Raw genomic sequence first — 12,122 nt, forward strand, 5'->3', positions numbered from 1 at the left:
ACTCTTAACCCCTGTTTGTAAATCAGTCTAAAGGGATTTGAGCTTTTAAACAGCATGTGTTGATTAGTTGACTCTTTTTGATTGAGCCTCTGTACCTAGAGAGGGATAGCTTTCATTTCGTCACTCCCAGATCATTTATTTGCTCACACTGATGGTATATTTGGCTGTTTGCCCTTAACCATTTTATTATTTATTTTATTTTAGTTTGGTGGAGAGCTAGAGAATTATTACCATGAGCTGCATTCCCTTGTTGACCATTGTGCATTATGGATGTGGCTTAAACATTCCATTTGTCATTCTGAATGGAACGATTCAGTAGCGTTGTGTAATTAGAGTTATGGCTTGGTCATGGACACAGTTAGCTTGAACTCGTAGTGCAGCTGAGGACCTCAGGATCACTGTCTGCTTCTCCATTCTAGTGTTCTCTAGTAACGTTCTTGTCTCATTGAATCTTTCATACATTTCAATGGGAAAAGGTCTTTCCGCTAAGAGCTTATTGAAATATAATTTGCCATTATCAAGATTGTTTAACCGTGACAATGAAGGGCTATGTTCTGTGGGGTCCCATAACATTGGTTTATAGATGTCCGAGCACTTGCTTTTTAATCCCTAGACTCCATAAAGAAGAAGTGTGTGGATTGTAAGGGTGAGACATGATGTTATTGATTCACAAATGCCACAATTGCACAATGGCCTTTGTTGATCGATACCCTGGGCTTGAAAGAAATTGGTAGCCTAGCGGTTAAGAACATTGGGCCAGTAACTGAACGGTTGCTGGTTCGATTCCCCGAGCCGACTATGTGAAAAAGCTGTTGTTGCCCTTGAGCAAGGCACTTAACCCTAATTGCTCCTGTAAGTCACTCGGATAAGACTAAAATGTATGAAAGTAGTGAGCAAAATGGCTTGTTCTGGTTTATGATCTTTGTCAACAGTTGTATATAGCCTGCTTTCAATGACACACAACATTTGATTGGAGATATGAATTCCATATTATTGTATGTTTTCGAAAGTGAAAAGCACACAGCAGGCACAATTGGAAATCACTCTGAAAACCAAGGTGATGTGAAGCAAATGTTTCTGTTTCATTTGCTTGTATTGTTTGTCAGTTATGTTTATGTCTAATCCTAGAAATATGTTATTTATGTCACCTTCAAGGAGGATCGTAGGTTTGTATACGCTACACTAAAGCCATGCTCTAAAGAACACGTTTTAAATCAATGAAAGGAAGGGAAATTATGTATTTTTCATAGTTGGAATCATTTGTTCAAGGTTAATGTCTGATTTTGGCTAGATGAAACAGCATATTGACTGAGGAAATCCATTGTAAGCCTCTAGTTTATAGTTTGATATCTGGGAAACGTACATCAGTTGCCTAGCCTTTTTTAACATGCCTGAACATAACATTACAGTATGTGAGAACACACATAATCTCCTCCAGCAAGAGTATTTAACCCTCTTGTCTGTGGTTGAATTGAGCTTATTTTGCCTGATGATAAAGAGGTGAACAAAGCTATTTGCTGGTTGTGTTCATAAGTGAGCAAAAGAAAGAGCCATTTCTGAAGGCTGTGGCTGTGCCTGCAAGCCAAGGCCTCTTGAGTGACGGTGAAAACGCCAGAGTGCCACGTGGGTTATATGCAGATCAGTCACAGTGAGACAGGGAGGACTCACTGTGAATGTTAAAACTCATTCTGCTGCCGGTTGAGGGAAATGATTACTAATGTCCCCAGTATCACTCGGCTAATGAAAGGAATCGTTATGTATTTAATAAGGGCTGTGGGGGGAGGGGTGGGCATTTTTCTCAGTGTAAACCGCTCCTGTACCCAATGAATCCCCTTTTTTAGAAGCTGTGGGTATGTACAGGTAAGTGGTACAGTATAGAAGAAAAGCAAACACTTTAAATGTGTCGGTTGTGCGTTATTATTGTTGCTGTCATGTTCAGCAATGAATATTAATGCAACAACAAGAACAAAAACCATGATACCGTCGTTATTTAACACCAGCAACCCTTCTCTTCACCTGTATTTAGCTACTTCATGTTCTAATCTCTGATATTTTAGTCTCCTCTGAAATATCTACTGAAGACCAAATTTGGACCATTTGAAATGTTTCACTGGTCTGTGATTTTCCGCTGCTTTTTGGAATACTGATTCACTCCAAGGCACTTCCTTGGGCTTTCAGACAAAACTAATTAGAAAGGGGTGAGATCCTTTTAAATAATAAAGGATTTCCCCCCCCCTCTTTCTCTCAGCTTCTCTCATCCAAACAGGTCTTTTATTCGTTTCCATAGTAACTACAGTAAAATACTGTCTCTTGAATGAGGAATCCTCCATGACTGTAAATAGAAGGTGTGTAATAGGGTTAAAGCATGGTGGTATGGCGCCCCTCGGAGGCGGGCAGTGTTGACACATGGCCGCGCCGGCGCCAGATGAATTGCATAGACTAGAGGAATTAGAGTTTGTTTGGATTTATGCATGTCTGTGTGCTTCTGTGTTGAGGGCATAACAATGCAATAGCTGTGTCCACACTACAGTCCTCAATATCCACTCTACGGTCCTCTGTATCCACTCTACGGTCCTCAATATCCACACTACGGTCCTCTGTATCCACTCTACGGGCCTCTGTATCCACTCTACGGTCCTCTGTATCCACTCTATGGTCCTCTGTATCCACTCTACAGTCCTCAATATCCACTCTACGGTCCTCTGTATCCACTCTACGGTCCTCTGTATCCACTCTACGGTCCTCTGTATCCACTCTACGGTCCTCTGTATCCACTCTACAGGCCTCTGTATCCACTCTACGGTCCTCAATGTCCACAATACGGTCCTCTGTATCCACTCTACAGTCCTCTGTATCCACTCTACGGTCCTCAATATCCACTCTATGGTTCTCTGTATCCACTCTACGGTCCTCAATATCCACTCTACGGTCCTCTGTATCCACTCTACGGTCCTCTGTATCCACTCTACGGTCCTCTGTATCCACTCTACTGTCCTCTGTATCCACTCTACGGTCCTCTGTATCCACTCTACAGTCCTCTGTATCCACTCTACAGTCTTCTGTATCCACTCTACGGTCCTCTGTATCCACTCTACGGTCCTCTGTATCCACTCTACGGTCTTCTGTATCCACTCTACAGTCCTCTGTATCCACTCTACGGTCTTCTGTATCCACTCTACAGTCCTCTGTATCCACTCTACGGTCCTCTGTATCCACTCTACGGTCCTCTGTATCCACTCTACGGTCCTCTGTATCCACTCACGGTCCTCTGTATCCACTCTACGGTCCTCAATATCCACACTACAGTCATCTGTATCCACTCTACGGTCCTCAATATCCACCCTACGGTCCTCTGTATCCACTCTACGGTCCTCTGTATCCACACTACGGTCATCTGTATCCACTCTACAGTCTTCTGTATCCACTCTACGGTCCTCAATATCCACACTACGGTCCTCTGTATCCACTCTACGGTCCTCAATATCCACCCTACGGTCCTCTGTATCCACTCTACGGTCCTCAATATCCACTCTATGGGTCTCTGTATCCACTCTACGGTCCTCTGTATACACTCTACGGTCCTCTGTATACACTCTACGGTCCTCAATGTCCACTCTACAGTCCTCTGTATCCACTTTACGGTCCTCTGTATCCACTTTACGGTCCTCTGTATCCACTCTACGGTCCTCAGTATCCACTCTACGGCCCTCTGTATCCACACTATGGTCCTCTGTATCCACACTATGGTCCTCTGTATCCACACTATGGTCCTCAATATCCTCACTATGGTCCTCTGTATCTACATCTGAACTTCCTTCCTCCTCTCTTTCTCATTCTCTCTCTCTTTCGCTCTCTCATCCTGTCTCATGCATGCTCTCATTCTTCCTCTCAATCTGGCTCCCTCTCTCTTTCTCACATTATCTCTCCTGCGGTATTACATGGATGTTTTTTCACGGCTGACTCCTCTAGATGAGACGTTGAGGTCAGGTGGAAGACACGTCTGTTTCCATGATACTAGTGAAGGGAAATCACACTTGCTTACATTGGTGTAGAGATGCATTCATATCAGGCACATGTCACTGCAGCCAACATTGTACGGTCTGTTAGGTTTAAGCGGCTTGTGGCGTCTGTTCGATTACTGTATGCATAAACATGAAGCTATGTTTGAATGTCCTTAAATAGCTAAAGTATGTACATTCCCACATACAATTATTATTAGAAATAAGGTCTGACTACTTGGCACGTCGCTACAGTGGCTGGCGTATTATACGGTGTTGATTTGAGCATATTGTCTAGTGTTGTTTAATTTGTTAGTTTTTATTTTCTTTGTTTTTGTCCATATTTCTATTCATTGGGGCGTCGGGTAGCCTACCAGTTAAGAGCATTGGGCCAGTAATCGAAACGTTGCTAGTTCAAATCCCAGAGCAGACTAGGTGAAAATTCTGTCAATGTTCCTTGGAGCAAGGTACTTAACCCTAATTGCTCCTGTAAGTCATTCTGGATAAGAGCATCTATTTAAATGTAGAATATTTCCATATATTGCACAGAAAATCTAATAAACAGGTCATGACTTCTGGAAGCTTGTCATTGTCTGTAACTCTCACCTAGTCATGAAGGTAAAAATGTAAAACTACTATCATCATAATTCATACTGGCTGACCAATGCTCAAGTAACCAGTTATCTCAACAGCATATTTAATATTCAATTGTAGTTTTCAGTATAACCATGGTAACCCACAGTTAGATGTATGCTGAGTAGATTGACCCTAAATCAAGTCAAATGTTATTGGTCACATGCTTCATAAACAACAGGTGTAGACTAACAGTGAAATGGTTATCCCTGATCTTTGAGATGTTCAGTTTTTTGTGGGTTATGTCATTTCCCTGATTTTTTTCATGTATAATGAAGATTGTTACATAACCTGTTTTGAAAGACTAAATAATGAAATCCAATATTTGTTATGATAAATAGTGAGTGAGTGATCCAGCATTTGATACCTAAAAGAGAAAGTACATTTTGCCTGAAATGACACTGCTTACAGTCTTTACGAATTACTGACGGGATCTATGTTAAAGTCCCAGTGTAGTAAAAAACACGATTTCCCTGTGTTTATATATAAATCTAATTGTATTTTTCACATACACATGTTTAGCAGATGTTATTGCTGGTGTAGCGAAATGCTTGTGTTTCTAGCTCCAACAGTGCAGTAGTATCTAACAATTCACAACAATACACAATACACACAACCTAAAAGTAAAAGAATGGAATTAAGGAATATATAAATATTAGGATGAACAATGTCGGAGTGGCATTGACTTAATACAGTAGAATAGAATACAGTATATACATGAGATAAGTAAAGCAAAAATATGTAAATATTATTAAAGTGACTAGTGTTCCATTATTAAAGTAGCCAGTGATTTCAAGTCTATGTATATGGGGCAGCAGCCTCTAGGGTGCAGGGTTACATAACCGGGTGGAAGCCGCCTAGTGATGGCTATTAAACAGTCTGATGGCCTTGAGATAGAAGCTGTTTTTCAGTCTCTCAGTCCCAGCATTTATGCACCTGTTCTGACCTTGCCTTCTGGATGATAACGAGGTGTACAGGCAGTGGCTCGGGTGGTTGTTGTGACATTGGGTGCTGTAGGTAGTTTGCCCCCAATGCTGCATTAGTCAGACCACACCACCCTCTAAAGAGCCCTGTGGTTGCGGGCGGGGCAGTTGCCGTACCAGTCGGTGATACAGCGTGACAGAATGCTCTCAATTGTGCATCTGTAAAAGTTTGTGAGGGTTTAAGGTGCCACGACAAATATCTTCAGCCTCAAATTTCTTGTGCCTTCTTCACCACACTGTCTGTGTGGGTGGACCATTTCAGATTATCAGTGATGTGTATGCCGAGGAACTTGAAGCTTTCCACCTGCTCCACTGCGGTCCCGTCAATGTGGATAGGGGCTGCTCCCTCTGCTGTTTCCTGAAGTCCATGATCAGCTCCTTTGTTTTGTCGACATTGAGTGAGATGTTATTTTCCTTGCAACACACTCCCAGGGCCCTCACCTCCTCTCTGTAGGCTGTCTCGTCATTGTTGGTAATCAGAACTACTACTGTTGTGTCGTTTGCAAACTTGATGATTGAATTGGAGGTGTTCATGGCCACGCAGTCATGGGTGAACAGGGAGTACAGGAGGGGGCCGAGCATACAGCCTTGTGGGGCCCCTGTGTTGAGGATCAGCGAAGTGGAGGTGCTGTTTCCTACCTTCACCACCTGGGGGTGGCCCATTAGGAAGTCCAGAACCCAGTTGCACAGGGTTTAGACCCAGGGCCCCGAGCTTAATGATGATCTTGGAGGGTAATATGGTGTTGAATGCTGAGGTATAGCCATTCTTACATAGGTATTCCTCTTGTCCAGATGGAATACGACCTTGTGCAGTGCGATGGCGATTGCATCGGCTGTGGATCTATTGGGGTGGTAAGCAAATTGAAGTGTGTCTAGGGTGTCAGGTAAGGTAGAGGTGATATGATCCTTAACTAGCCTCTAAAAGCACTTCATGATGACAGAAGTGAGTGCTACGGGGCGATAGTTATTTAGTTCAGTTACCTTTTCTTTCTTGGGTACAGGAATAGTGGTGGATATCTTGAAGCAAGTGGTGACAGCAGACTGGGATAGGGAGAGATTGAATATGTCTGTAAACACTCCAGCCAGCTGGTCTGCGCATGCTCTGAGGACGCGGCTAGGGATGCCCTTTGTAGTCCGTGATAGTCTGTAGACCCTGCCACATATGTCTCGTGTATGAGCTGTTGAATTACTACTCTACTGTCTCTATACTGATGTTTTACCTGTTTGATTGCCTTACGAAGTGAATAACTATACTGTTTGTAATCGGCCATATTCCAAGTCACCTTGCCATGGTTAAATACGGTGGTTCGCACTTTCAGTTTTGGGCAAATGCTGCCCTCTATCCACGGTTTCTGGTTTAGGTAGGTTTTAATAGTCACAGTGGGTACAACATCTCCTGTACACTTCCTGATAAACTCAGTCACTGTATCCATGTATTTGTTGATGTTATTATTTTAGGCTACCAGGAACATATCCCAATCTGCGGGATCAAAACAATCTTGAAGCGTGGATTCTGATTGGTCAGACCAGCGTTGAATAGTCCTTAGCACGGGTACTTCCTGTTTTGGTTTCTGCCTTTAGGCAGCAAAATGGAATCGTGATCAGATTTGCTGAAGTGAGGGTGGGGGAGGGCCTTGTAAGCATTTCGAAAAGCTGAGTAGCAGTGGTCTGTTTTCTCAGAGCGAGTGCTGCAGTCAATGTGTTGGTAGAACTTCTGTAGCGTTTTTCTAAAATTTGCTTTGTTTAAATCCCCAGTTAGAATAAATGCGGCCTCAGGATATGTGGTTCCCAGTTTGCATAGAGTCCAGTGTAGTTCTTTGAGGGACTTCCAGGACAATGACTGAAAGTCGCAATGACTGCCAGCAGATACCCATAAATTTCCAGTCATTGTGCTAACGATACTTAGCATTGCCTCACAAAACGACCTCTAACTTCTTTCATACCGGACACAGAGACATAAAAATGTTATCCACGAGTTGATCTGACTCTGGGGAAGTAGACATATTGCCAAAATCCCAAACTATCCCTTTCATTGTTACCCAGAAATGATTTGATATTGAGATAAAAATGGCTGTGTTGGACCTTTAACTAAATCTCTCGCTCCATGGGTGTGAAATTTCTAGTTTTATGCTGGGAAGACCCAGATACAAAACATTTTTTTTACAGCAGAAACTCTGTCTTCCCATAGGAAGTATGAGGTGAGGGTGATGTGATCAAAGGTATGGGGAAGGAGTTTGATAAGCAGAGGACCATGAGCCGGGGCTGCATCCTGACACCAGGTTTATAAGCTCCACAAGGTATTGTGAGCATGAAGGAGGAGACCTGGTGGAGTGAGCTCAGGGAATCTTAGGGTGCTTGAGACGTGGCAGGAATCTCAATCGATGATCATTGTAGCAAGAACCAAGGGGATGGAAAGAACAAGGCAGGTGCAGGAAGAACACAGGAGGGTATCAAGCGATTGGGGCATTGATATTTTCTGAAAGGTGTAAAGCAAGTAATAATACTTAATAAAAAAGGAAATGAGAAGAAGGGTTAACTAGGGATTTAGGGTCAGGGAGAACAAGAGGGGACCAGAGCTCACTGCCCCCTAATGTTGTGTGTTCAGTCATTTTCTCTCCTTTTGCCAGTATTTATTCAGAGTTTCTCAAAGTAGTTAGTAGGGCAGTACACTACTAGTCCCAGGGACCCATGTACAGTATGATAATAGAATCTTGACATTGACAGATTTCCTCCTTTGTGTTCTGTTTTCATTGACCTTAAATTTAAAGGTGGGTACCATGAATTATTTTATTTCACCCTTCATGCATGGCCCTCATGCTATGTCCTTCGAGTGAAGCCACGTGTGTCCATGGAGCCATTGAAATCAGTATATTTCACCTCTGGACACATTGCAGGCCATATTAAGGACTTACTGTACACATGCTTAAGTGCAAACATAAACACAGAGATATATAGAATCTTAATCATGTGGGCATGAAGGAGCAGACCTGGTTGATTAACCTTTAACGTTTGTCTGAAACTGTGTTGATATTTTGTACAGTGAGTTAAGATCTATATGTTATGCCTCTGATAAACACTTTTTTTGGTATTATGGTTGCTGAAAAAGGTCCCAGCAGACATCATTTAACAGGTTGTACCGGTTCCTTTCAGAGGGACTAAAAGCAAGTAAAAAACATGTAACTTTTTTTTTTTTTTTTGTCAAATGCCCCATTTCACCAATGTTATTGACTTAGGCCTATGTAACAAAACAAGTTGTGGATTGAGTTGTTTTGAACCATTATCATTGAGCTGCTATGAATGTTGAATGACGCTCCAGATGTTAAGAGAACGCACAGCACATCTTTGTTCCAACATAACAGCTCGCAACTAGGGCACTGACTTTTCTCCCATGTGTATACATGGTGCTTGTCCTTTCATGATTATTGTCTCTGGGAATTAAGTAACAGGGAGATGGTTTCTGGTGTGTCTTTCAGCTCCTTGTGGTGGTCATTATGCTGGGTCTGAAGGCGTGGTACTCTCTCCTAACTTTCCCCAGAACTACACCACTGGTCAAACGTGCTCCTACTACATTACTGTCTCTGGAGAATTTGGTAAGGTTTTTATTTAATTTAACCTTTATCTAACTAGGCAAGTCACTTTTAAGAACAAATTCTTATTTACAATGACGACCTACCCCGGCCAAACCCGGACGACGCTGAGCTAATTGTGCGCCACCCTATGGGACTCCCAATCACAGCCGGCTGTGCCTCTTGCGCTGAGATGCAGTGTCTTAGACCACTGCGCCACTCGGGAGAAGGGTTAATCAACTGCAACATTATTAAAGCAGCACTTAGACTTAATCTGACTAGTGTTATACCTCTGATTTAGCTGCCTACAGTCCAATGGAGGATTTACCATCATTTTCAGATATTATCATTGTGGAAAGTATGTATCTTAAGATAGTCTCCTCCTATCCAGGCTTATACAAAGCATAGTTCAGTCATGAAGTGCTGAATCATGGATCAAGATATGTTATAGTCATCCCTGGTTCTTGTCTGACCTCATACAAGTTATGGTTTCTCAATTGTGCGTGATATTTGGCGGTGATGACACAACCAAAACATATCTAATTGTATAAGGTATTTATCTGTGCCTCAGTGCGTATTTATCATGCATGAACTGGTGTAGCAGATGTGAAATCGCAAGGTAAACATTGTTGGTTAGCCTGTTGTGTGGTGACATCACCCACCCTGAGACCTGGGTAGTTAGCACGCTAGCCTTGTGTCATTGTTGACAAGATTCCAAGTTCCATTTTGCCATTTTAAACTCTCAGTTTACCATTTGCAGATAGGATTGTTTTGGAGCCACGTTTTTCATACTGAGGTAACCTATATGATGTCCCCATTTTGTCTCCTCAGTGGTGTTTGGGCAGTTTGCCTACTTTCAGACGACAATGAATGACTCAGTGGAACTATTTGATGGGGCCAATCAGAATGCCAGGCTGCTAAGCTCCCTTGCTGGGTCTCATTCTGGTACGTAATAGCTTTCCATTCTTTCCGTTGTTTGTAGCCTTTAAATGAACAAAACCGATGGAAAACCACACATGCAGATGTTGTTGGGGAAGACAAGAGGTGGTATTACAAAAAGGTCTCAGCATGATCCCTGTATTAATAACTGCTGTTGGCACTTGGTTACTGTCTCATTCAAAATGTTTTCATTTCAGTAATTAACATTGTGACATAACGTCCATATTGCGACAACATCCATATTGCGACATGATGTCCATGCCATATCAGAAATAAGCAATGCTTCAATGATCACGAGTATCCATGGTTTCAGTCCTTAGGCTACTGTTGTCGTCTACACTGTTCTTACCCCTAGATGGATTCAGAGAGAGCTTGTGTGGCCTACCACTTTGCGATTGAGTCGTTGTTGCTCCCAGTCCTTAGGCCACTCTCTCAATATTTTTGTATTATTTAATGCCACCTAATAAAATACGAAAAATTCAACACCTGTCCTCATCCGATTTATCGCTGGTATTGACAGGGGAAGGTAATTACATTTCAGAACAGAAATCAGCCTCAACTTTACATTCTTCTGAGGATTGATTAAGGCTGTTGGATATAAACTGTTTGTATGGGACCTTGTACTATTCAGATTTGTGTTATTCTGCAGTGCAACAATATATTCCCAAGGGAGATGATGGTCTTTGACTTTGTCTTTGGATTTCACCATTCAGTAATGCAGTATGTGATGTGCTATATAAAATTAAAATGGAAAGGTTATACTGAATTAGATAACACATTAATTACCTCTGACATTTGTCCAAGACGTGTATACTAATATTTTCTGTACACTATTCCTTTGCACTGGTAATTGAGATTTTCTATCAACAAGTGACTTGATGTGTTTTCCCTGTCTATTCATGGTGACATTTGAATTATAATGATACATTAGATCATAATGCATTGGCTGTGTTCACCTTAATGGAGGCTGATTAGCAACCTACATTAGCCACATCCACAATAAGCTACTCTACCTAATTATAGGCGTTCAAATGTCATGGCTTTCAATAAGTTCACGGCATCAAGAAGACACATCCTACCATGTTTTCATTGTCACAGCTGATTACGTTTTACAAGACTCAAGCCTACAAATGTGTAGCCTATACAAAGTTGTTTGCTTGTCCAACATTCTCATTATTGATAAGACTTTGTTCTTCCTCTTATTATTAAGAGAGTCCTCTACTCTATAGACCGTACTTAAAAGTTCAACTGCCATCATCATGCTATTTACCCAGCAAGATTTTGAATGGGAGCGAGTATATTTATAAGAAGCAATTCATCATGCAGCTGAGGTTTTGTTCTGTATAGCACACAAGAAGGGTCGGGAATCTCAAGAAAGGCCACTGTTGTCTTCATAGGGTTAACACTGTGAGTCAGCATATTGTGTGTGTTTAAAAAATATATATATATATATATTCATCCTTTTTTTGCAGGAGAGACCTTGCCCCTGGCGACATCAAACCAAATTATGGTGCGATTTACTGCAAAGAATGGTCCTTCCGCCAGGGGTTTCCACTTTGTTTACCAAGGTATGTTTATATACTGTATGAACAGGTAATACGTTGCAATATATACATACTCAGGTCACATGCATGACCCTTCCTTACTGTTTTTACCCCTGTGGCAGTAGGTGTGCTTCTGAGGGTCCTGGAGGCCTCCTGAAGCCCTCCATCCCCAGGCACCAAAGGGTCTTATCTATCCATGTTATGGTTCCCATGGTTGTCAGGCTGTTCAGGGCATTTGCCATTATCTCTCTTGCCCCATGGGAGCCTAGGGTGCCAGTACTCTAATCATTATACCTGTGCAAGGCTTTAGTAGGCATTGAGCAGAAGGGCTCATACAGATACACTATAGAACCGTTAGGTTGCAAGTGTCATAACCAATATTTAAGGACTCCCTCTCTCTTGCATAATCAATATAAAATGTCACACATTAATATATAAAATATAAACCCACATGTTTTA

At 42.0% G+C, this 12,122-nt stretch overlaps 1 protein-coding gene across 1 annotated transcript in view; it reads left to right on the forward strand.

Annotated features, from left to right (window-relative positions):
• Window positions 1-12,122, forward strand: part of LOC112223927 (CUB and sushi domain-containing protein 1) — a 236,962-nt gene that overhangs the window by 158,769 nt on the left and 66,071 nt on the right. The window contains exons 29-31 of the mRNA XM_042305838.1: window positions 9,088-9,204; window positions 10,012-10,125; window positions 11,592-11,687. Coding sequence (XP_042161772.1) covers window positions 9,088-9,204; window positions 10,012-10,125; window positions 11,592-11,687 — 327 coding nt within the window. The remainder of the gene's footprint in view (window positions 1-9,087; window positions 9,205-10,011; window positions 10,126-11,591; window positions 11,688-12,122) is intronic.

Source organism: Oncorhynchus tshawytscha, linkage group LG25 (assembly GCF_018296145.1).
Source record: "Oncorhynchus tshawytscha isolate Ot180627B linkage group LG25, Otsh_v2.0, whole genome shotgun sequence".
Classification (NCBI taxonomy): domain Eukaryota; kingdom Metazoa; phylum Chordata; class Actinopteri; order Salmoniformes; family Salmonidae; genus Oncorhynchus; species Oncorhynchus tshawytscha.